General features: G+C 46.8%; 1 protein-coding gene across 1 annotated transcript in view; it reads left to right on the top strand.

The window, feature by feature from the left end:
- Positions 1-27186, top strand: part of TMEM161B (transmembrane protein 161B) — a 341202-nt gene that overhangs the window by 140672 nt on the left and 173344 nt on the right. Inside the window, exon 8 of the mRNA XM_086960872.1 lies at positions 9589-9729. Coding sequence (XP_086816998.1) covers positions 9589-9729 — 141 coding nt within the window. The remainder of the gene's footprint in view (positions 1-9588; positions 9730-27186) is intronic.

Raw genomic sequence — 27186 nt, 5'->3', positions numbered from 1 at the left:
AACATCCTTCAATTTGCTCTTTCTCTAGCCCAGCGGGGTTTTGCTGTGGCTACTGTGAAGGGCTATTTATCGGCTTTGTCAGCGTTCCTTTGCTTGCCGGACCAGCCGTCTTTTTTTAAATCACCCATTGTGTTACGGTTCATTAAGGGCCTTTACAACAAATATCCGCCCACTCCATTATTGTGCCTCAATGGGACTTAAATCTTGTCTTAACCTACTTGATGGGTTCTCCCTTTGAGCCCTTGCACAAGTGTCCCTTGAGACTATTGTCTTTAAAGACTGTATTTCTTGTTGCCATTACCTTGGCAAGGAGGGTAAGTGAGCTTCAAGCTCTGAGTTCAAAACCCACATTCCTGACTATACATGCTGGTTGAATGGTTCTCAGGACCAGGGCTGCTTTTCTGCCTAAGATGGTAACTCCCTTTCATCTGGGGCAGTCCATTACCCTTCCTTCTTGCTATGCTCCCCCCTCACCTTTCCAAGGAGGAGGAGCGGCTTCACCGCTTGGACCCTAAACGGGCGGTGAGTTTTTACCTCGATAAGACTAGAGACTATCGTGTGGATGACCAACTCTTCATGGGTTTTGATGGCTGCGGGAAAGGCTGAGCGGTGCACAAGCGTACCCTTTCCAGAAGGATTATCTTGTGCATCAAGATCTGTTACTCTTTGGCCTTGTCTAGAGGTGTTCCTGTGGAGGACATTTGCAGAGCGGCAACTTGGGCCCCCCTCCACACCTTCGCGAAGCATTACTGCTTAGATACATATGCATAAATACATATGAACTAACTGTGACCAATTCACAATCCCACAGTTCTACAACCGTGAATGGAATCCGAGAGCAAGGGACCCCCTCTAAAAGGCGTATAAGGTCTGGGAATGAGAAGAGAACTGAACAAACTAAATAGAAACCAGAAAAACTCCACTATGACCTATATTTCTTTTCCAATGATTGAATTCAGTATGGGTATAAATACATATAAAACATCTACTATTTACAATGTACAGAAACCATATTACTTTTTTGTGTTTTGTTTTTTATTCTTAACTTCTTCTTTTCTTAACCAAGGCATTGAATGACAATTTTTTTTAAAAGATAAAAATGTTTTTCCTTTTTGATATACACATTCGGTCAATTTGTCTTACAAAATAAATACAAATTTGTTGAATCCCCCCCCAATGAAATAATCATTCTTCTATCCAATTAATTTCTTCCACAGTCGTTCACAATCATACAAGACACATACACATCTAGATTTAAAGGGAAACACAAAGATGTAGACCGTTTCCACAAAGGTAACAAAAAACAATAAGGTCTGGACACACGAGGTCGACGCGAGTTTCGGTGGGTTAACGCTCAATGTGACCACCTTCATCAGGGCCTTGTGCAAATTGAGTACAGTGTCACACAGGCAAATGAATAGGGGGTACCTCAAGAACAATGATAATGTGTTTATAACCCATACACTATAAAACATTTACAAAGACTATACACTTGATCAGACCAATTTGTTGCACGGAAGTGTCAACACCAAGCAAATAAACAAACTAAAACCCCATCCCCGTGATCGTGCTGATGTGATGTATAGACTCCATTTTCAATAATGCGAGCTCTAACATCTTCTTGAAGCCTCTCGTACTTAGAGGGGTTCCAAGTGGTAAAAGAGTATATTGTGCAGTGAAATGAGAAAGAAGAAATCAGTATAGCTGACTATAAATACCAGCTTGCTGTACCTGCAAGACTCCCATAGTGTGATACCACATCTTGTTACCTGTGTGTTATAGGGTGAAAAATAAATTCCGACTCAAAGGATAATGGGCAAGTTGAAATGAAACTTGGAACAACAGTTTTTTTCACGGATGGCTATCGGTACACTTTGTTTTCTATATTAGGTAGAATGACAAGTGCGATGTTACTATAGACTCATCTACGAGGTAGATCTGTTCTATATGTTGACATATTAGTAGGACCTTACCACGTAGTAAAGTGTGCTTATGAACTTCAAACTTTTTGTTCTATGTCAGGGAAGGGCCATTGCAGGAGTTTTTTTTTTTTTTTTTTTTTTTTTTTTTTAATAATCACTATCAGTTAATTAATTTGCTGTTACACACAGAAGAAAATAAATATAATAGAAGGAGAAAAAACAAGAAAAAATAAAATACAGTTCCGTACAAATGTTCCTCAATCATATATAACTGATATAATAGATACTAAATTCATTTTAAACATTGATGGGAGAGAAAAGGATAAAACAAACAACAATCCACTACAATTATATTAAGTTATACCCTGTTCCCACTCTTCAAAATAATAAGAATAGCATATATACTGCAACAGTTAAAAACGGCTACTAGCTTCAAGACCGATGATTATAACTAGGTCCCTCCAATCTGATTTTCCAATCGGTTACAGGAGCCCAGATCAGTTCCCCTATCGGTCTTGCTTGCCAACCTTTTTTTTTTTTTTTCCTATAGCCCTATTTCCAAGCTGTATATGGCTAGAAGCCATGACACCCAATGTTGAAACGTTGGGGGGGGGGAGGGAAGGGGGTTAGGATCTTTCCATACAGATGCCACACAGATCCTAACAATAGCCATTACAGAAATACAAATTCATGATGAGCTACTTGGGCACCGTCCCTGGTGACCCCCAAAACCACTCGTTTGTTAGTTAACTTTATCTGGATGCCCACAGTCTGCCCCATAAAAAGCTCTATCGCAGTTTTCAGTGGGGCCAAAATGGGACATGGGGCGAACATATGGATCGTATCAGCTTCTATACTATGACAATGCGGGCAGCAAATACCACTAATCCCACCCCATTGAGTTATTCTTGCTGGAGTGAAATATAGTTCAAAAATAGTTTTAAAATGTTGGGCTTGAAGGTTGGCCACCTTTAGAACCATACACCCCAGCTTAAGCAAAGCTTTAAACTCGTTCCCTTCAATGTTCAACTTCCCCCACCATTTTTCTGAAGTTTTTTCCAGATTATCATTTTGTTATTGACTAAGTTCGACATAGATCTGTGTGATTGAGCACCCCTCCGGAACTTGCAATCATTCCATAACAGTATCCCTACCGAATGCTCTATTCCCCACTTGTTTCCTTACCAAGACCGACCTGATCTGCAAAGATTTAAAAATTTCTCTACGCTTTAAATTATATAGATTTTGTGCTCTTTCAAAAGTAATTATGCCCTCAGGATCCATAATATCCCCCATTTGTTTTTACTCCCAACTCGTTCCATCGTCTCATTACACCATCATGGAAAACCTCTGGTAGAAATGGATTCCTAAATAAAGGGGTGTAGTAATTCATTCTACCCAATCCCAGTTTCTTCCGGATAGAAGTCCAGACCGTAATTGCTGCTCTGAGTCTTGAATTTGACTTTTTTAAAGTAACTTGCCTCGCTAAACCTTAGAAGCCAATTATAGGCCTCGCCGTTTAACAATAACTCATATACATCTGGTATACCATCATACCCCCTCCACCGGTCCGTGATCATGCCACCCAAAAGTCCACGAATATATTGCCTGAAATACGATACTGCCCAACCCCCTCAGTCCTTAGGGAGGGACATAAATGTAAGTGCCCTTCTCGTCTTGCCATGAACCCAGATGAATCGGTTAACAACACACTCTATTTCCTTAAACCAATTATAACCAAACTTCAAGGGGATCCTCCTGAATAAATATACAACTTTTGGGAGGAATAACATTTTGATAATGTTACGGCGCCCAACAATTGTCAAATGTAGGTTATTCATCCTGTCTAGATCTCCTTGACTTTTGAATTACAGGAGCTAAGTTCTTTTCAACTATTTTTGTAAGAAGTTTAATCAAAAATATTCTAAAGAAAAGAATATACATAATTGTAAAAATATTTTGCTTTTATACTATGCTAACCTACAATAATTTAGGCCGCTTTGCTCTCGTACTCACATGAGTGAATGTATTGCAGGATCTACCTCTGTATACTTTCTGGTCTCAAAATAAGGAATGTTGCCAGCCTCAGTAAAGGGTTGAACCCCGCAATGTGGCCTAAGATACTCAGTTGGGGTAGCCTTCAATAAAAATTCCTAGGAACACAATAAATCGATGAAAAGATTGGTAGTAGCGTGTAGATCTATACCCCCATGATTGGGAATATATCAAATATATGCGTTAGCGAGTGAAGCCTATGATTTAGAAGCTAACAAAGATCAATGATGCATCATACGCAGTCTCCGACGTGCTCAGAAACTATAAGTTATCTTAATCAGAGATCAAATTGCAGAGGTTTCCTCGTCCATACGTTGGAAATATACATAATGCACATGTTCAAATCAAGCGGTAGGGCCTAACTACATCTCATGAAGAAAACATGTTACTATATACAAGTGTGTGGTGGAAGAATGTATACTCCTGTGGTTCTGAGCCAGTCGGAGACTGCTAATGACTTGACTACACAGAGACTCAAACCGGTCCCGCACCCGCTGACACTTGAAGAACAGAGAACGATTACTACTAACCAGATCCCTGGCCTGTTACGCACCTATATTTCCATATGGGTCATTCTTACAGCTCGGCGTCCATCCAGTACTGCAAACTCTGGCGGTGATGAGATTGGCCATTAAACAGTGTTACTGCACATGCGTGGTACGTCACGCCTAATGATACGTGAGCACTTCAGGCGTAACTAACAGCGAAATTACAGCAATGTTGCCACTAAAGTCTGTGCCATCTTGATATAGTGTATGGCCGGTTGTACGGAAGGGTAGCTCAAGTTCACTCTTGGCCAGGCTCAGTTGTAATAAAGAAGTGAAAGGTTCACAAGCCTTCCAGATTTTTATTACCAATGGGACAAGTAGGCCCAACCCCCTAAAGAACAAACCATTTGGCTGCCAGTTTGCAGTACCTTATTATGGATCAGGGAAGGGCACTGTCTGCAGTTAGGGTAATATTTTTGTCCATATATTAATGCTGTTCAAACTTGTATTTATGGTTCATTAATACTGATAGTGGTTCCAGTATAAAAATGTGTACACACTTTTTTTAAAGTTTAGCATGATGAGGCTGTTAAATGCTCCCAGAATGCTCTCTGATTAGATGCAAATATTTGCAGAAGCTTGAAAGCAAGTTTGATGATTCTTTGCTTTCAAAATACAATGTTCATAAAAAATGAAAGCAGGGAAAAAACATTTCTCTAAACTACTGTAAAATTTCAGGTACCATTTCTTTGTAGCATCATTTAGTAACACGTGTTGATGCATGCTAGTATTTCCAAAAATATTCATATTGGAAAATCAGTGTAACCAGTTATAAAAAGATTATGGGAAATAAACAATCATTGGCAAAGCCAGTAGATCTGAAATTAGTGGACCGCTTTTTAGTTTTGTCAATGTGTGAATTGTTTTGCCTTTGGTTTTTGCAAAACCTTTCTGGTGTGGGAGCTGCCAGGCCCTCACCATTATAACCAATATTGGCAAAAGCAAAAATTGTTTTGGGACTCAAAAAGCACACACTGCCACAGTAGTTACTGTCACTGAACAAAACTACTTTGTGTGCCGATATGCTCCTTGTGAAAGAGCAAAATGCTGTCACTCACAATGAAGCTAGCCGATGCAGAGAGAGAGACAGAATTTTAATTAACGCAAAAGGTACTGTTCATCGCCATTCTAAATTAGGGGCCCAATTATTAAAGAAAGTCTCAAAAGTGCACCCATGCTATATGTCCTTGCATTAAGTGCAGCTATACAGCGTTCGTGAATACCCAAGAAATTATTTACAGAAGTAGGACAAGAAATAGTACTCCTCGAAAATATTTGTGAACTGCATTTTTGCGTGAGCATATAAGCATGTGTAGATTTGCTCATCCGAAAATCTGAGTGTTTGCAAGTTCACTTTCACTCCTACCACTTTTTCCCCCAACTACTGCCATTGTCGGGAGTAAATTTCCAACATTTCTCAGTATGGGAAAAGATTAGAGAAGAGTTGTTGGAAACCATTAACCATGTATCAAAATAAATAAATATTGTTTGACAAATATTTTGTCCTGAATTGTGTTTTAAAAAAATATTGTCCTATTGGAATTAATAATGGAAAATCTACAATCAGTGGAACAATATTTATACAAACCTTATTTAGAGCACAGCATTTGTATAAACCAATATTTCTACATACAGTAGTCTTTAAAAAATAAAAAAAGAATAGCTGTGTTTATGGGTACATGAATATGGAAATCCCTAAATATAATTCGTGTGTAGAGAAATGGTTAGTAGGTTTGCACAGACTCAAAAGGGCGTTCTAACCCTGGAACTATTGCTTACCACTACCTTCAGCCCCAGTATGTAGATCTGCTCAAACGTGGCAACTTAAGGGAATTGCAAGTATTCAAACATAACTATGGTATGAGCCCTGTCATAATCAGAGCAGCCATATCAGAGTTCTTATATAATGAGATTGCTGCCATAATTTGTCGGTGCACTACATGGCACCAAAGGAACAAGTGGATTTTGTTAGAGTACAAGTTAATTTATGACACAACCTGCCCCACGGCCAAGTAGATATTTTATTAAATTCCACACACCTGGAGAGTACATGGGCTGGGCACTCGTCATTGGGAGTTCCCCAGCACCATGATGGCTTCACTGTATTATGGGATGTTCAGTAAAAAACCTCTAGTCTTAATAAACCTGCATTGATTACAGTGTCAGATTTATTAATAATTGCACACTGAGGACACCCTTAGAGAGGTCTCCTTAACCTACCAACCCTTCCGACTGGTCTAAGCCAGCCTGTTACCATCAGACAGAGTGCTGAACTTATGGGGTTAGTGCTAGCGCGCTCAGAGGTCTTGAACAAAGCCTGTCCTGGGCGGAGGTGTTCACACCTTTCCCCCCTCCCCTGCTGTCTGCAGGGGTAAGTCAAAGACCTTGCCGCCTTTGCAACGTGACCCCAGCGTGTCCTGATAGAATAAGCAGCCTGCCCCACCCCCTTGTCCTCAAAATCTTTTGGCAAGAAGACAGGCAGGAAAACGCAGAAAAAATAGTTGTGCCACCTTCTTCCAACTCCACCCATCATGTGCTGGAGGAGAGATGAAGCACGTTTTTCAGTGCCCACCATCTTAAACATTGCCAGACTTCTCCAATCAAGGCTAGGGGATATGTCTCCCTCCCACTGGAGATAGGCATAACAGAGGGTGTAGACACCCCAGGTAAGGGGCCCATTGGCCACTGCCTGTCACTCCTTTGGAAATGCTTCTCCATGTAGTGTTTAGGTGGCGCCTCCAGACCCTGAACAGTAGTATCCAGACACAAGAAGATGACAAACAAGGACCAGCAGTTGGACAGAGAACTGCAAACCTCCTGGTGAACTTTAGGCGCAAACTCCTGCCTGCCGCCACAGAACTTGACAATCGCCATCCATCCTCCAGCTCGTCTTGTCGCTGTGTGGCCTCCACAAACACTAGAGAGTCTTCTGGGCTTCTCAAATCGCCAGAAAAACTCACTTGAGATAGAAGTACTATCTCCCTGCAGCCACAGACCTCCAAAACAGCAAATTCTGGTCCAGCTCCCCAGCCTGACCAACATATCCGACTGCTGCTGAAGGTACACTTGCTCTGGAGGTTTAGCTCGGCCTCTGCACCAGGTCTTGAGGCACCAAGACCAACCGGAACAGAAAGGCACCAATACCTGGGTTACTGGACCCCTTGCTGTAAAAAACTACAAAGCCTAGTCCAGACTGACTCGAACTCCTGAGCCCCTCAGCAGTGGGCCAGCAGCTCTAGAATCATCGCTCCAAGGTGCTAGCCCCTAAGCGTGAGGTGCTTCTTTGCATGCCGTTTCACAGCCAATCTTTATAACCTCTACCTCACCTTATCGAATGCTAAGGATCTTGATATAAGCTAAGCCTTCTCACCTTGTATTGCTAATTGCACATGTGTTTGGAACATTTATATTTTGACACCTTTTATAGCCATAGTTTCCACTACCTCATATCTGTTTGTTGTATAATTGATACTGTATTGTCATTGTGTAACGTTCCTCGATGTTAAGCGCTCTGATACCCACGGGTCTTGTTCGCGCTATACAAAACTCTATAATAAATAAATAAATAAATACAAGCTGCACATCTTCACCTCACCCAATCCACCCGGCCTGGACATCTTCGAACCAGCTGTGCTCCAGGGGCCCCAGAGCCCTTGCAACCTCTATTCTCCCTTGAGAGTCCTTGCCTGCAAGTCCCCCTTTGCTTTGCTTTTGCAGGTGGGCCTCTTTCTTCATAACGCACCAGCTACAAAGTTCCCTTTATCCTTGCTTCTGGTGAAATCCAGGAAGCTCCCAAGAACATGGCTTTGGACCTTTGCTTCCGAACCTTCCAATTCTAAAAGGTGAACCACTCAAGTAACTGCATCGCACTGATTTTAAAATTGCCTTTGTTCTTCCATAGACAATGTATTGTGCGTTATTGTACACAACTGTGGCATTTATTATGATTTTCTCGTATTGTGTAAAGTATTTACCTTGTACCTGAAGTTCTTGGTCTTAATATATATATAAATAGAAGTACCATTTTTCTAAATCGGTCTCTACTTCATTCCTTGTGTGTGTATTATTTATTGCCTCTGCGAGTACAACAAATGTTTAGCACTAGTCTCTAATACTCCTAACGTCTCACCCACACTACCACAAAATAGAGCGTTCACATTATCTAATTGTGCCTCTGTAAACCGATAAGGGTCTCCCTGACCTCTCTGCACTGTGTACTCTGTTGTGGTGCATTATACAGAGAGGTGGGTTTCCTACAGAGTATCTACTATTAAAGGCTTTTAAGGAAGAAAAGTCACTGGTTCCTCTTGTCTACTTCAGTAATACCTCCCATCACATAATGTTTATTTTACAGGAGACCTGATTCAACAAGGTGTTAAAGTCAACATTTTATTGATGGAGGTTTACCATCTATATTTTACGTTAACTGTGATGCAGAATTGCGATAGGATTCCAGAAGCACTCTTGGGATTCTTTGGCTGTTGCAGATTCTTGAATTACTCGTGCTCGCATGCATAAACATTTAGGCACACAAATTTAAACTTAATCCATTTGTTCTTTAAATATATTTTTTTTCCTCAGAGTGAAATATTTTTCTGGTGCCTTACCCCTTTTAGCTATACGTCCATCAGTTTTGAGAGTGTTATCTCGTATCTATCCTATCTATCTATCTATCTATCTATCTATCTATCTATCTATCTATCTATCTATCGTTTTTTCAGGCTGAGAAACTCTATACAAAATGTTTCCCCCAAACTATGCAGGTTGACCTACCATGAACTTTCATGGTTAGAGCATCTCATTTACAAACTACCATTTATTATTTAGGAACATGATTTTGCCCTTGTAAATGCTACTATATGGGCACTAAGATTGGTCTCAAATAGCTTTGTGAATCATCTCAGTCATAATGTTTGCTGAAAGAGGATGTAGTAAATTAATGATATGATCAACCCTGCTTTATAAGAAGCAGGAGAAAATAATGGCTACTCACTGATTATCTAGCCAAGTTTCAATGAAACATTTTAAGCTGTAGCTCACCGAATATTTGTCTTTGTTCCTAGGGGGCCTGTCTCTAAACTTTCTTTCAAGTTCCTTTTGGCTGTGCTGTGCTCTTTGATTGGTGCTTTTTTGACATTTCCTGGCCTCAGACTTGCTCAAATGCATCTGGATGCTCTAAATTCAGCAACCGAAAAGTCCACACAGTAAGGATATTTTTTATATCTAAATGGAATGAGCTACTGAAAATCTTGGAAATGGTTTCTGTTACATGCAGTTGATGATGATATTGTGAACGGTACATTTGTATGACATGTTAGTCTGTTTAGTTTTCTTTCAATAAATCATGAATTATATAGGAAATGTTTTGTTGTGTATTTATATACTGATGCATTTTACCGGCTAGGCCACTTGAAAGAACGTTTGCTGCTGATCAGTCTTTAGCACTACGTTTTAAATCGTTTTGAGGATGTGTATGGGAATTGCCAAAGGCTCATTTGAATACCATTTGAGCAGGAAATGAATCCACAAGTCCGCATCCTAGATACTAAATTGTGCTGCTGTATGTAGATGTGGAGCAGGTTGGGCAAAACATCCTGCAGGACACTTCAGCTATTTTAAATGGCCATTCCCAACATGGAAACGTGTAAAACTACTTCAAAGGTATTGTATCAAAATAAATAAATATTGTTTGACAAATATTTTGTCCTGAATTGTGTTTTAAAAAAATATTGTCCTATTGGAATTAATAATGGAAAATCTACAATCAGTGGAACAATATTTATACAAACCTTATTTAGAGCACAGCATTTGTATAAACCAATATTTCTACATACAGTAGTCTTTAAAAAATAAAAAAAGAATAGCTGTGTTTATGGGTACATGAATATGGAAATCCCTAAATATAATTCGTGTGTAGAGAAATGGTTACAGTTGCAGTATTTTATTTTTAGCACAGCATTGTGATTTGCCACAAGGTGCGGATGCGTTCCACAAAGTTTTCTGGAGATGTTCAAGCCTTGCTCCTGAATATGCCCTTTAGCTGCTTCAGGCCTGTTTGGTGAAAAAAGCTGATACTGCCCTGCCTGGGAGCAAGCCGTGGAATGCCACCTAGAATACTTTACTCCTTCCAAGCAATTCCTGCATCAGTTTAGGAAATTCAGGGGCTACTTCAGGACACTGGTATACAGACCACCTTAATCTCCACGACCGTTGCAGCAATTGCCTCAGTCCATTGAATGTTTTAAGATGAGGGTCATCAGGGTTACGAGTCCCTAAAGTCCTCCTCCCTTGTGGCAGGCACCTCTAAGCTGCTTTGGTTTTCGCTAGCAGCACATACCCCTCCTGTAGTGTGCTGGATCTAATATATCCTCTGACAGATTGTTCAGCGTGGTTATTGTCTGGCAACAGGTCCCTAGGCGGAAGAACCAATACCCTCAGGAGCGAAGAGTGAGCCTTTCCTCTCCCTTAAGGTACAGCTGCCTCTTGCCACGTAAGGCTCACCGAAGGATAGACTAGTACCCCCAGGGAGCGAAGAGACGACGTAGGACCACCATGAGGATCTTCAACAAGACCTGCAGGATGATGGGGCGGATCTGGAGGAAGTGTAGAGCAACCCTGCAGAGTAGAAAAGAATACACAACAAGAGAAAGAATGAGATTGTTAAAGGAGACTCTCCTCCCCAGGGGAGGGTGTAGATGATCACTATAATTTAGAGAGCATAGGTTGTTTACTTTCACATACTCCCTTTACTCAATTAAATGTATCCCACGTAAATGCAGTCTCTTCCTAAAGGATAAGAGGATGAGGGGAGAAGCAGTACTCCAGACTGTGAGCGTGAAGTCCAACAAAATAGTTTACAGGCATACATCTGACAACAGTCAATCTCAATTGCAAAAACGGAAACGCAATGGCAAGCTCCCATCAGCAGATATAAGAGTGCAAGTTAGTGAGGCTAAAGAAGGACTCCAGTATCACTTGTACATGATGGATTGTCCACAAGAGGTCAGTTTACAACCATGCTCTATTTCTCAGTCTAGAACACACAGATAGTGCAGTCAGCGCGGGCGGAAGCAAGCGGCAACTAAGTATCTGCTTTGTTTCACGACTCCGTGCATAAAAAAAAAGAATAATAAAAAAAAGAAAGGTTTAAACACGCGCCGCTCGTCGTTAGCAGTAATCACAAAAGAAACAGCAGTAGTGCGACCTTGCGCTTCAAAAAGGAAAACTAACCCAGACTCACTTGTCCAGTTCCAGGGAGACATGAAAGGAGCACAGCGCGTCCTCGCGCTCTATGGCGGGCGGCCGAAAAAGGACAGAGGCCGTAAGCCTAAATTGACTTGTGAATGTCTTCCTTTAGATGGACAAATTTAAGATGTTTGCATTGGCCCAGATCATGGAGACTCTGGACGTAGGAGACTGGAGGGTGTCATTGCCCCTGCTGGACCTGTAATTTTGTCTACCCATTCTGCAGTCCCAAAGGCGTTGCCTGCTATTCAAGGTTGGCCAGGAGCATTTCTAGGTTGCTGTGCTCTCCTTTGGCCTTACCAGTGCCTACAGGAGTTTTGTGATTGTCCCGAAACGCGTTAGGAGGTTGGGAATATCAGCCTTCCGCTACTTCGACTACTGACTATTGAAGGTGGGTGCACCACAGTCAGTCATAGAGCTCCTCAAGCAGATGGTGAACCACTTAACATCGTTGGGGTTCACTCTCAATAAATCAAAGTTCAATCTGACAACTTTGCAGAGGTTGTCGTTCTTTGGGACTATCCTGGACACAGTGTGGTTTAAGGGCTATATCTTTGCTATGGTCATCTTGTAGCAGGCTCACTCCAGGATATCGGTGAGAACAGACCTGAGGCTTCTAGATCTTAGCCACCTGCTTCTCCCTTGTTGTCTATGCCAGGTGGCTCATGTGGGCTGTGCAGTGGAACTTGAAATTCAAGTGGGCCCAGCAATCACGAAATCTGACGGATACTATCTAGGTTTCTGAAGAGACTGCTCACAATTTTCTGAGGTGGCTCTGTGAATGCAATTGGACCTGCTTTAGGCTATATCCATTCCACACCCATTTCTGACTGTGATGACTGATGTCTAACTGCTGGGTTTGGGATTCCATCGGGAGAGGTGGAGATTAGAGGACTCCGATGTCTGGCAGAAACCCAGCTCCATTTCAGTTGCGCGAGACTCAACTGGCGTTGAAGGCCTTCCTGCCGTACATTAATGGGAGGCTTGGGCAAATTCTCACTGACGACACTAGTGCCATGTGGTACTGAAAAGTGCGAAATGGAGGTCTGTGTCCTATAGATTCTATGCTTCTTGAGTTAGCTGGGGTGTTAGTGTAGCTCCCTAATTGTGAACCACTTGGCAAGGTACTTGAATCTAAGGGCGGACAAGCTCAGCCAGCGTTGTCTTGCGGATTGCGTATGGAGTCTGCATCACAAGATGGTACAGGGTATTTTCCGACAACGGATAGAAGCTGGCTAGATCTGATCACCACCATAGAACGCGCAGTGTCTGAGATTTTACACTTTAAAGTTCCCACAAAGACACTCACTGGGAGATTCATTCCACCTGGAATGGGACATAGAACTCCTGTATGCCTTCCTATTCCTACCTCTCCTGCCCTGAAATCTGAAATAGATAATGAACAGGGCCCAAGTCATCATAGTGGCTCAAGATTGATCCAGGAGAGTGTGGTATCCAGAACTTCTGGTCATGAGCATCTAGCTGATCAGGCTCCCACTTAAGGAGTATATTCTGTTACAGAAGCAGGGCATGGTCCTTCACCTGAACCTGCCCAATCTACACCACTGTGTGTGGAGATTGAGCTGTGCAATTGATCTGCCTTGTGGATGTCCTCCTTGCCATAATGAATGAATGAATTTGGGACTTGTATAGCGCATGGCTGCCCGGGAGCGTCCCAGCGCTGATGTAGCTTTTCACAAAGTCATTTTACACTGGGGTCTAAGTGACATTTGTGGCCTGTTTAGGAGTTGGAAGATAGGCCCTTTACAAACCAAACTGTTTGATGTTTTCCTGTTCATTGTCTGTTTAGCCCAGCAAGGTCTTGCAGTGGGCACTATTAAAGGTCCTTTCTCAGCCCTGTCAGCCTTTCTGTTTGCCAGACCAACCATCATTACTGAAATCAACTGTTGTGTTGAGATTTATTAAAGCCTGGACATACATATTCCCTACCAAGGTTTTTGTGGTGGAGGAGGGCGCTTCCTATACCGTGGTGCTGCGCCGGGCTGCCGAGGCTCTCCATCTTGACCTCTTGGTTACTTGGTTGCGAACTGCCTTGGGGGTGCAGGTGGATAAAAACATCGCCAGGCGTCATCGCCCGGCGCCTTGTGACCCCACCTTCTTGAACACTCACCCCACGCCTGAGAGCCTGGTCATTCAGGCCTCGACGTTGCAGAGTGCCTTTCCCGCGGCTCCGCTGGATAAGGACTCTAAAAGGCTAGACCAATTTGGCAAGAGGTTGTTCTCCTCAGCCAGCTAGTGGTTGCGTTCGGTTAACACCGCCTGCTCATTGGGCCGTTACTCCCACGCAGTGTGGGATTCGGAAGCTGAGGTCTTGCCTCAGTGTTCTGAGGAGGTCCAGGCTGTCCTTTTCCAAGTGATTGCGGAGGGCAAGGATGCGGTGAAGTTTGCCATCAGGTGTGGTTTGGACACTGCTGATTCGTTGGGCAGGGCGATTTCCAGGACTGTGGCGTTACAGCACCATGCCTGGTTGTGTTCCACTGGATTCTCACCCGATGTCCAGAGCTAGCTCATGAACATGCCCTTTGATGGCACCCACCTCTTTGGCGATAAGGCCGACAATGCCCAGGAGCGTTTTAAAATCTCTCGGGCCACGGCCAGTTCCTTGGGTCTTTCCACAAAGAGCCCTGCCACGCCTGGGTTTCGTACCTTTCGTGGCCAGGGCAGGGGCACCCAGAGACGCTTTTCTAGCAAGCCTGTGCAGAACCAGCCTCAGCGCTGCCGTGGATTCTGCAGAGGTGGGTCTGGTAACCAGCGCGTGGGTCAGTCCACTTCCACCCCCGCTGCTTCCACCTCTAAGCCTTTCTAATCTGAGCTTCAGAGACCACCCGACGCCGGTGAGTGGCATGATCCGCCACTGCCACGAAATTACATCGGACAAGTGGGTGCTGCAGATAATCTGCCAAGGTTACTCCCTTCCCTTGCAGTCCACCCCTCCAGCCAAGCCACCTTAGTACCACTGCATGTCGGTGGAACACTTGGCCCTTATCCGGCAGGAAGTCACGACCCTCTTGGCCAAGGGGGCCATCAAGTGCGTTCATGGGCCAGAAGTAGGAAGTGGTTGTTATTCCCTCTACTTTCTGGTTTCCAAGAAGGGAAACGGAGGTCTGCGTCCTATCTTGGACCTCCGGAGAGTCAATCGCTTTCTCCGGAAGAAGCAAATCAAGATGGTGACTCTGGCTCAGTGTTGACTGCCCTCGACCCTGGCGACTGGATGGTAGTGTTGGTCCTGCTGGCCCACCGGCGATACCTGCAGTTCACGGTAGGCCAGGAGCATTTTCAGTTTACTGTGTTCCCCTTCGGCCTTACGAGCGCCCCTTAGGTGTTCACGAAAGTGATGGCGGTGGTCGCAGCTCGTTTGCGCTGGTCAGGGGTATCAGTTTTCCCCTACCTCAATGACTGGCTGTTGAAGGCGGGCTCGCCCCAGGCAGTCGTAGACCATCTTCAGACTACGGCCTACCTCCTGCATTTGCTGGGGTTCTCCATCAATGTGCCAAAGTCGCACCTGAGTCCCTCTCAGATGCCCCCCTTCATCGGAGCAGTTCTGGATTCAACGCGGTTTCGGGTTTATCCTCCCGAGCAGTCAGTCCAGGATATTCAGGCTATGATTCCGATCTTTCAGCCTCTATTCCGGGTGTCAGTCAGGATGACCCTCCGGCTCCTGGGCCTGATGGCCTCCTGCACCTCCTAGTGCAAAATGCCAGATGGCATATGCGCGCTCTGCAGTGGGACCTGAAGTTCCAGTGTGCGCAACATCAGGGCAACCTGTCCGATCATGTCCAGATCTCCGAGGGCACTGCACGACACTTGCAGTGGTGGCTCGCGAATCGCGATTGGGTCAATGGCAGATCCCTCTCCCTTCCCCAACCGGAGCACACAGTAGTGACGGATGCGTCCCTCCTGGATGGGGAGGCCACTTTGGAGAGGTGGTGATCAGAGGCCTCTGGTCTCCGGCTGAGTCCCGGCTCCATATCAACCTTCTGGAGCTGCGGGCGATCCGACTTGCACTGAAGGCATTCCCTCCCTCTGTCCGGCGAAGTGTAGTGCAGGTGTTCACGGACAACACCACTGCCATGTGGTATTGCAACAAACAGGGCGGGGTGGGGTCCTCGACTCTGTCAGGAGGCTCTGCACATCTGGACATGGCTGGAACATCAAGGCATTACCTTGGTGGTTCAACACCTGGCAGGCTCTCTGAACTCCAGGGCGGACAAACTCAGCCGCCTGTGCATGATGGATCACGAATGGCATCTGAACTCGGACGTGGTGCAAGGACTCTTTCTGCAGTGGGAGAGCCTTGGTTAGATCGGTTCGCCACCAAAGAAAACGCTCAATGTCATCAGTTCGGGTGTTGGAATTTTCCAAGGGGGCACTCGCACAGAGAAGCTTTTCGTCTCCAATGGAGGTTTGGTCTACTGTACGCTTTTCCGCCTATACCACTTCTGCACAGAGTGCTGAAATAGATCAGGCGCGACCGGACCCAAGTTATTCTTGTGGCCCAGGACTGGGCTTGAAGAGTATGGTATCCCAAGCTACTCAGTATGAGCTTCGATCCCCCGATTTGTCTGCCTCTTCTGGAGGCTTTCTGTCACAGCGATCCTCCACCCAAACCTGTCCAGTCTCCACCTCCATGCGTGGAGATTGAGTGGCGACAGTTGACAGCTTTCGACCTTTTACCGAGGTTTGTAATGTCATTCTGGCAGCGAGGCGTGCCTCCACTTAAACTGTATACGCCTGCCGATGGAACAGATTTGTGGTGTGGTGCACAGCAAAGGCTGTGGATCCCCTTTCGGCCCCTCTTTCTGATGTTCTTCTGTTTCTTCTATCTTTGGCAGGGCTCTGCTCTGGGCACTATCAAGGGTTATCCTTCTGCCGTTTCTGCCTTCCTGAGGCTTCCTAATCAGCCTTCTCTTTTTAAGTCCACGGTTGTTAACCTCTTTCTCAAAGGCATTACACACACGTTTCCTCCGGTGCCTTTCATAATGCCTCAATGGTACTTAAATCCTGTCTTGACTTTTCTGATGTTTGCTGCCTTTGAGCCTCTTCATGAATGTCCTTTACGTCTTCTTACTCTATAGACTGCTTTCCTGGTAGTTATCACCTCTACCAGAAGAGTGAGCGAGCTCCAGGCTCTTTCTTCTAAACTTCCTTTCCTTTCTGTTCATCCGGACAAGGTCGTTTTGAGTACCCGTCCTTCTTTCTTGCCAAAGGTTGTCGCGCCCTTCCACATCGGGCAAACCATCACTTTGTCCACCGTCTTTCTGCCTCCACATCCTACCAGGGAAGATGAGAGGCTCCACCATCTGGACTCAAAACGTGCGCTCGCTTTCTATCTGCAGCGTACACAACAGTTCCGGGTGGTTGATCAACTCTTTGTTGGCTATGTGGGTGCCAAAAAAAGTCGGGCTGTGCACTAACTGACCATTTCCCGGTGGGTTGGTTTGTGCATCAAAGCATGTTACTCCTTGGCCAAGAAGGAGCCTCGTGTGGGGCTGCGTGCCCATTCGACCAGGGCAACTGCAGCCACTACTGCCTTGGGACAAGGCGTTCCCTCACTGGACATTTGTCAGGCAGCTATGTGGGCCTCGCTGCACAGGTTTACAAAGCACTACTGCTTTGAGAGTCGGGTCCGGAGAGACTGCTTCTATGACCGATCTGTACTCCGTGAGTTTTTCGTGTAATCTCGTTCACATACTCACCAGCGGGGTTGGTATTGCTGGGGTATCTATTCTAAGGTAAGGAATCGATCACGAACGTGTCTCTTTCAGATGCCCAAGTTACTACTTGTGTAGCAATATATCTGTAAGAGACATTAGTTAGTGATAGATTCCTTACCGGCCCACCCATCCTCCCCATTCTGCGAACTGATTACTAGGGTTAATGTCATTCCCTGTTAGAGCCCTAGTTTTATACACCAATGGTCAGTATCTTGCTTGGCTCTGCGTTTCGGCGCGAAAGTCGTGTACAGAACGGACGTCAGCGCGCATGGGTGGTGCCTAAGTAGTCTCCATGACGTCATCTCGGTGCTCACGGCGCCAGTGACGGACGCGGAGCTGCATGACGCCACCTACCGACGCGCAGGGGTACTGCTAAGCAAAAACTTTCCGGATCCAGTCTAACGCCTGGGGAATATTTATGAGGTAACTAATCTCTCTTACAGATATATTGTTACACAAGTAGTAACTTGTGCTTTCGTTTCAGCTGAATAACGTAACCACTGCTGCTACCTTAGCTAGTGAAAAGGGAAAAAGAGGGTGTGAGCTGAGCCTACTGGTGAAGGTACAAAGGCACTCCAGTGCACCAAAGAGAGACGAAGTTGGTTGTCACCAATTTCCATGAGTGAACCTAAAACAACTACCGAACCATTGTAATTGTTTTTCTATCTCACGGATTTCTTCTACTTGAGGTACTAATTCTATAACTGTCTTGTTTCCTATCTGTTCAGTATATCTGATTGAGACTTCTAATTGCAGATTCCCTACCTTCGAATTATCCCCAGACGTCCGACTGGATCCGGAAAGCTTTTGTGAGCAGTACCCCTGCGCGCTGGTTGGCGGTGTCGTTTGGCCCTGTGTGACATTGGCATCCACGACTGGAGTGACGTGCGTGGTGCCTATATAGGTTGCAGGCAGACACGTTAGTGCACTTTGATTCGCCTCGTTGGGGGGGATCTCTGTTGATAAACTTGATTTTTTAAATTACTGTATGCTGCTCCGATTCTGTGATTTTAAATTTCCTTTTCCCCTGCACATAAATTGTTTGACTCGGTTATCACGCAACTGGGAGCAGTATCCATGTTGCTAGAAGACCCGCCTCGCTCCCTGTTCCACCGCAGATGTTACCATTTGCTGTGGAGGGTGCAGGAGGCTCCATTGCTCCTCGGCCGGCTGGCGTGGGGCGGAGACAGCTGGGTTAGCGCTTTAGTGCGTGAAAACTATAAAAAGCCCATGCCCTGCCTGCCGTGCAGCAGACGCAAGCAGCGGACGCGCCGCTGGCTGTGCAGGGATAATTTTACCTGTCGCTCGTAACTGCTCACATCACCGGCCGATCAATATCAGGCCCTATATTTCTCTATTAACGCCCATCCCACCGAAAGTTTCTCTGGAGTGCTCTGCTGCCGGCAACCTGGATCTAGGGCATCCTTTACTCAGGATTTCTGTGAGCTTTTGGAGCCCTATTTAGAAAGAACTAGTTTCACACTTCTTGGTGATTTTAATTTTCACTTGGAGAATTTTGCAAATCATGATACCAAATCCATTTTGGAAAATATGAATGGCTATGGCTTTTCTCAACTGGTCACCCTCCCTTCCCATACTGTGGGCCACACACTGGACGGGATTTTTTTCCATTGATTACCGTATTAGGGTAGGAGAGCCCCTTCCGTTAGCTTGGTCAGTACACTTTGCCATTCCTTTTAGTTTGAGAGTTTCAGCGTCGGGGAACAAGCAACCCGAAAACAAGAAAACGTTTGAAAAACGGAATCTGAAGTTGATTAGTAATGAGGATGTTGCAACCGCCTTGGTAAATTTTCATATTCGGGGTCACCTAAGTGCTAACTTAGCGGCAACTGAGCTATCCAAAAAGCTAGTAGAAGTGCTGGATACTTTAGCCCCCTTAAAAACTCATTACTCAGCAAGGAAAAGACCCTCCTCTCCATTGTTTTCTGCTAGACTGCGCAAGCTGAGACAGGAGTGTAGGAGGCAGGAAAGATTATGGCGCACTGAGCTTACATCGTTGGGCAGAGACCTGCTTAAACAATGTCTGAAGGTGTATAAGGCGGCCATTTTGGAGGAAAAGGGAAGGTTCTTTGTTAAAGTCTCAGAGCCTATTAAATCTTCCAAAGAGCTTTTTAATATTGTAAATTCCCTGATTACTACTACAATTACCGACCCTTGGGAGGTGTCACAGGAACTCTGTGACACGCTCTCCGCTTTCTTTCGCACTAAGATCAAAGACATATACACTCAACTGGAAGCCCAAAACCTTGACTAGGACTCAGATTCTCAATATGAAAGTGACTTCGGGGAAAGGTCCAGAAATAACATGATCCCCAGCTTACTCTCCTTCCCGAGTCTGTCTCTTGAGAGTACAGACCATTTATTAGAAGGAATCCAGTCTGGCTCACCAATGGACTCTTGTCCCTTGAAAGTTCTAAATAGTGCCAAAGGTGCCATCTTACCGCATCTCACCACTGTGCTTAATTTGGCTATATCGGAGGGGCAATATCCCCTGGCCTGGAAGGCGGCAGTAGTTAGGCCACTCTTAAAAAAGCCATTGTTGGACCTGCTGGAATTGAAGAATTATCGACCTTTCTCTCTCCTGCCGGTTCCAGCAAAAATCTTAGAATCCCACCTAAACTTCCATCTGAGTGCCTATTTGAAGGACCACCAAATCCTTGATGGGTCTCAACATGGCTTCAGAAATGGTCATAGCACCGAGACTGCGCTCACCACGGAGCTTTATAACATTCGCACACAGGCGGATGCAGGCCATACTACTCTGCTGATTCTACTTGACCTCACCGCAGCTTTTGATAGCCTTTCTCCACTGAGGCTTGTGGATCGCCTCAGGGAGATAGGGGCCGGAGGCTCGGCTCGAAGTCTTCTTGCCTCCTTTCTTAGTGAGCGGACCCAAACAGTGAAACTGGGCAATTTCTACTCTGACACAACCCCCCTTCAATGCGGTGTGCCCCAGGGCTCTTCCTTGAGCCCTACATTGTTTAATATATACGTTGCCCCGCTAGCAAAGGTGGTAAAATCCTTTGGTCTGGAAGTGTTATCATATGCCGATGAAACGCAGCTCACGCTGCCTGCAATTTTAAAAATTGTATGCAAGCAGTATCATGATGGATGGTCAAAATCTTACATTGAATGGCGAGAAGGCGGAAGTTCTTATTTTTGGGGACAAGGCGAACATCTGGTCCGGAGAGTGGTGGACCGAATCTTTGGGCACTTGCCTGGCCCTGTCTCCCATGGTAGGAACCTGGGAGTCCTGTTGGACAATGCTTTGTCCCTCAATTTACAGATCAGTAGGACGGTGGCTACCTGTTTCAGGCTCATAAGGATCATAAAGAATATCGCACAGTGTCTTTCACTCTCTGCCCGCAAACAAGTTGTTGTTGCTTTAATACTATCCAGACTAGATTATTGCCCTTTATTTGGGCATTAATAAGGGACAGCTGCGGCGTCTACAGTTGGTGCAAAACGCTGCAGTTAGGCTGGTGACTGATGTGCCCAAACATCATTCAGTCTCATCCTCCCTTCGGTCTCTGCACTGGCTTCCAATCGATTGCAGGGTCACGCTTAAAGCCCTCTGCCTTACTCATAATGCCTACTATGGCCGGGGCCCGGACGGCATTAAAGCATTATTTCATCATTATGTCCCTACTAGGAACCTTAGGTCTGCAAGTAAGCATCTTTTTTCGGTGCCCAGTTTCATACTGCTGAGATGGGGCTGGAGATCCTTCTCAACGACCGCTACTAAATTGTGGAACTCTCTTCCTGACGAAATTGCTGGACAATGCTCACAATTTTTTTTTCGAAAGGTGTTAAAAACCTGGCTGTTTACTCAGACGATGGTTTAGGGGTGCCTCTGTTGCCTGCATGTGTCTTCTGCGGTTAGCGCCTTGACGCCCTTGGGGAAAGTTAGCCCTTTACAAGTTTTATATTCATTCATTCATAGGTGCCACCCCAGCATGGTGACCTCAGGCATCTTCTTTGCGGGCCAGTCAGCACAGCTCCGGAGAAGAGCTACCTTAGGCTTTTTAACTGACCTTTTCTCCACCTTTTTGTCGAAGAGTTTTGAGACTTTGTCCCCTGGTGTGGCAGATATGTCCACAAGTAAGGCTGATTCAAGCCCTGTGGCACCTGTCATCAGCAGATGTCAGTGACAGACCCACACCTAGTCTGTCTCTGGTTCCTGGAGGGCAACCTCTGTATCTGAAAGAGACACGTTAGTGATAGATTCCTTACCTTCGAATATACCTAAGCGTCAGACTGGACCTGGAAAGTTTTGCTTAGCAGTACCCTTGTGCGTCAGTAGATGGCGTCCTGTGGCTCCCCGTCCGTCGCTGGCGTCGTATGCACCGAGATGACATCACGGAGACTACTTAGGCGCCACCCATACACGCTGGCGTCCGTTCTTTCTTTTTCCGCGTCAGTATGTGCAGATCCGGCTAAAGCAAGTACCCTAGTCATTTTTTTACTATCTTTTTGAGACTTTTGTCTTGTGTTGGTTTCTCTGGTGCTGGTAGGGATGCCTGGTTTTAAGTCTTGCGGGACATGCCTTCAAAATATGTCAGTGGCGGACCCTCATGTTGATGGTCTCTACTGCCTGGAGCGCCCATGACTCCCGGTCCTGTCTGAACTGTCGGGCTACGGCCCCGAAGGCCCTGCGTGAGCGGCGCCGGAAGTTGTTTGAAGTTTGGCACTCGCTCGCGCTATTCCAGATCCAGGGGTCGTTCCTGGGACTGGTCGCGGCCCCGTCACCACCGCTCCTCTTCCCCTTCGGATTCGGGTAAGAGATGGCACAAAAAGAAGCATTTTCACTCTCGGACGTCCCCCTGTCGGTCCCCGGATGGGGACGAGGGGGACTGGGGCTCTGCCCCTGCGGCTCCTTTGGAGCCTGGGAGTCCTGCGACCTACCTGCCTTACCCAGTCCCGTCGGCGACTCCCGCACAAGGTTCAGTCCACCTCCGCCCCGCGACGTCTACCTCAAAACCTTCCTAGTCTGAGCTTCGGGTCGCATCCCACACCAGTGGGTGGCAGGATTCGCCATCACCTTCCCCATTGGCATTCTGTCACTTCCGACAAGTAGGTGTTCTAGCTCATCGGGAGGGGCTACTCCCTCCCCTTCGAGTCTACCTGCCACCTCAGTTCTGCCGCATGTCAGTGGATCATTTTGCGCTTCTCCAACAGGAAGTCACGGTCCTCTTAGCCAAGGGGGCCATCGGGCGGGTACCTGGGCCGGAAGTAGATTGTGGTTGTTATTCCCACTATTTATTGTCCCCAAGAAGGACAAAAAGAGCTTGTGCCCCATCTTGGACCTTAGGGATGTCAATCGCTTCTTCCTGAAGGAGTTCAGGATATTGATTCTGGCTCCGCTCTTGACTGCCCTCGACCCTGGAGACTGGATGGCAGTGTTGGACTTGCAGGACGCATATTTTCACATTCCCGTCCTGCCGGTCCACCAGCGTTACCTGCGGTTCACAGTAGGCCAGGACCATTTTCAGTTTGCTGTTCTCCCCTCCGGCCTTAGCAGTTCCCCTCGGGTGTTCACGAAAGTGATGGCGGTGGTCGCAGCTCATGTGCGTAGGCCAGGGGTGTCAGTCTATCCCCTACCTCGACGACTGGCTGTTGAAGGCGGGATCGCCTCAGGCAGCAGTCACCCACCTTCAGACTACGACCGACCTCCTGAACTTGCTGGGGTTTTCCATCAATGTGCCGAAGTCGCACCGGAGTCCCTCTTAGAAGCTCCCCTTCATCGGAGCGGTTCTGGATTCAACGTGGTCTCGGGTCTGTCCTCCCGAGTAGCGAGTCCGGGATATTCAGGCTATGATTCGGGTCTTTCAGCCTCTACTCCAGAATTCAGTCGGGATGACCCTCCGACTCCTGATGGCCTCCTGCACCTGCAGGCACAACATGCCAGATGGCATATGCGGGCAAGTTCCAGGGGGAGCAGCATCAGGGCAACCTGTCTGCTCATCTTTAGATCTTGGAGGGCACTGCACGGCACTTGCAGTGGTGGCTCACGAATTACGATTGGGTCAATGGCAGATCCCTCTTCCTTCCCCAAACGGAGCACACAGTGGTGACGGACGCATCCATCCTGGGATAGGGTGGCCACTTGGGAGAGGCAGAGATCAGAGGCCTCTGCTCTCCGGCGGAGTTCCGGCTCCATATCAATATTTTGGAGCTTCGGGCGATCTGGTTTGCACTGAAAGCATTCCTTCCCTCTGTCCGGGGAAGTGTAGTGCAGGTGCTTACCACCACCGCCATGTGATACTGCAACAAACAGGGCGAGGTGGGGTACTAGACCCTATGTCAGGAGGCTCTGCACCTCTGGACATGGCTGAAACGTCAAGGCATTACCTTGGTGGTTCAACACCTGGCAGGTTCTCCCAACGCCAGGGCGGACAAACTCAGCCGCTGGTGCATGATGGATCACGAATGGCGTCTGAACTCAGACATGGCGCCAGGTCTCTTTCTGCAGTAGGGAGAGCTGTGGTTAGATCTATTCGCCACCGAAGAGAATTTCCAAGGCGGCACTCGCTCAGTGACGCTTTTCGTCTCAAGTGGAGCTGTGGTCTGTTGTACGTCTTTATCACTTCTGCCCAGAGTGCTGAAGATCAGGCGCATCCGGGTCCAGGTTAATCTTGTGGCTGTGGATTTTGCACGAAGGTACTGGTATCACGAGCTACTCAATACGGTGATCTATCACCCGATCCGACTGCCTCTTCGGGAAGATCGTCTGTCGCAGCAGCAGGGGACGGTGCTTCACCCAAACCTGTCCAGCCTCCATCTCCATGCTTGGAGATTGACCGGCGACAGTTGGCAGCTTTCGATCTTCCTTATGAAGTCTGTGATGTCATTCTGGCAGCCAGGCGTCCCGCCACAAAAACTGTATACGCCTGCAGGTGGAACAAGTTTGTGGCATGGTGCACAGATAAGTCTGTGGATCTCCTTTCTTCCCCTCTTTCCGAGGTTCTTCTGTTCCTTCTTTCCTTGGCCCAGCAGGGCTCTGCTCTGGGCACTATCAAGGGTTACCTTTCTGCCATCTCCGCCTTTCTGCGGCTTCCTGATCAGCCTTCTCTTTTTAAGTCCCCGGTTTTTAACCGTTTCCTGTAAGGCATTACGCACACGTTTCCTCCTGTGCCATTAATAATGCCTCAGTGGGACTTGAACCTTGTCTTGACATATCTGATGTGAGCTCCCTTTGAGCCCCTTCATAACTGTCCCTTGCGTCTATTTACTCTAAATACGGCTTTTCTGGTAGCTATCAACTCTGCCAGAAGAGTGAGTGGGCTCCAGGCTCTTTCTTCTAAACTTCCTTTCCTTTCTCTTCATCCGGACAAGGTGGTTTTAAGGGCCCATTCTTCTTTCTTGCCAAAGGTTGTTGAACCCTTTCACATCGGGCAGACCATCACTTTGCCCCTGTCCGCCTCCGCATCCCTCAAAAGAGGAAGAGAGTCTCCACCATCTGGACCCAAAACGTGCTCTCTCGTTCTATCTGAAGCGCACACAACAGTTCCTGGTGGATCACCAGCTCTTTGTTGGCTACGTGGGCACCAAAAAAGGTTGGGCCGTGCACAAACGGACCATCTCTCATTGGGTCGTTCTCTGCATCACAGCCTGTTACTCGTTGGCTAAGAAGGAGCCTCCTGTGGGGCTGCATGCCCGTTCAACCAGGGCGACGGCAGCCACTACTGCTTTGGGCCGTGGTGTTCCCTTGCAGGACATTTGTCTGGCAGCTACATGGGCTTCGCTGCACACGTTTACCAATCATTACTGCCTTGACAGTCATGTCCTGAGAGACTGCTTCTTTGGCCGTACTGTTCTCTGTGACTTTCTGGTGTAATCTTGTTTGCAGACCCACCACCGGTGGTGGTATTGCTGGGGTATCTATTCTAAGGTAAGGAATCTATCATTAACATGTCTCTTTCAGATGCACAAGATCCTACTTGTGTAACGATATATCTGTAAGAGACATTAGTTAGTGATAGATTCCCTACCGCCCCTCCCATCCTCCCTGTTCTGCGAACTGATTACTAGGGTTAAGGTTATTCCATTCAGGGCCCTAGTTTCAATGCACCAGTGGTCAGTATCTTGCATGGCTCTGGGTTCCTGGCACGGGTAAGTCAGGTACAGAACTGACGCCAGCTCGCATGGGTGGCGCCTAAGTAGTCTCTGAGATGTCATCTCGGGGCATACGACGCCAGCGACGGACGCGGACCGCAGGATGTACCTACTTGCTCGCAGGGGTACTGCTAAGCAAAACTGTCCGGATCCAGTCTGACGCCTGGGGATATTCTAAGGTAAGGAATCTATCACTAACTAATGTCTTACAGTTATATCGTTACACAAGTAGTAACTTGTGCGTCAATACCTGCATCAAATTCCGGCGGCATGCACAACAAGGGCTTAATGGAGTGGTCCCTCAAGCTCTTTGCTGCTCGATGGTCTCAATCTTGATCAAAAGGAAGACACCAGGATAGGTATTCGAGCCATAGTCTGGGGTTTTGGATAAGTCCCACAAACTTGAGATGACTAGGAAGTTGAAGAGGGCTTCGCCCCATCAATTTCACCCGACTAGGCAACATTGGCATTTGAGGCCTGGCTCTGTGGTTGAGCCTCTGCCAGGGCCCTCTCCATCTCTGCTTGAGTTTCCTGGAGCTGGAGCGACCCCTGCCCAACTCAGTGATTTTTGAGGCCATACACCTTCTATTTGGTCGGCCCGTCCCCCTAGAATGCCCTCGGGACAAGCATGGTCGGGAGGTGCCCATACCGGTTATCATGTTCCGATGCCAGTCACAGTCCTCGAATCCTTCAACGGATCTGAAGGAGCGCAGGCAGAGCCACTTAGACCATCCCTGACGCTAGCGCCATTGCTGAAGTCACGGCGCAGTCCTCATGCTAGTCCTGACTCTGAAACTGCACCCGGTGTGCTTCGTTCTACGCTGACTAGAGATATTCCAACCAGGCTGGAGCCTGTACCCTATTCCTATGGGCTAGGACCTGGAGATGATTGAATGGGACCACTGGACCCTGATGAATACCAGCCCCTAGATATCACCAAGGACACCTAGTATGAGAATCTGGCAGATGCCAGTGATCTGGACACCTCCCCAGATACTGGTTTGGTCTCTCCTCCTACCGTAGCTATGGTGGAGGGAGCCTCATTCAGTATAGTGGTGAGGAGGACCGTTACGTGGCTATCAAAACCAGTCTCTTGACAGGTGCTTCAGTAGGGAGTCACCCTATCTGAACCCCTTCTCCCGTTTAATGAAGCATCCTACTCTGGGCTTGGCCCAAGCCCTGCACATCAGCTCCTGTGAATAGGCCAGTTGCCCGCTGCCATCACCCCGCCCCAGTGGGCCCCAGTGTCTTTATCCAGCACTCCACCCGAAGTGTTTGGTGGTCCAAGCCTCCAGAGGGTTTCGTGCATTCCCTACCACTCCCCCAGACAAGTAATCCAAGAGGCTGGAAACCTTGGGAAAGAAGATGTTTTCTTCCACCCACCTGGCACTGCAAACTATGAACACCAGGTGCCTTTTGGACCGATACTCCTACTCACTCTGAAACTCTGTAGCACAGGTGCTCCGAATTACTCTGAGACTTGGTTGTGGAAGTGCTGCCTATGGTGTCTGTGGAGGTCTGAGACAAACTCTCCAAAACAATTGC

This window comes from Lissotriton vulgaris, chromosome 3_1 (genome assembly GCF_964263255.1).
Source record: "Lissotriton vulgaris chromosome 3_1, aLisVul1.2, whole genome shotgun sequence".
In the NCBI taxonomy this organism is placed as follows: Eukaryota; Metazoa; Chordata; class Amphibia; order Caudata; family Salamandridae; genus Lissotriton; species Lissotriton vulgaris.
The sequence above is the reverse complement of the archived record's forward strand: the minus strand, read 5'-3'. Positions and strand labels throughout refer to the sequence as shown.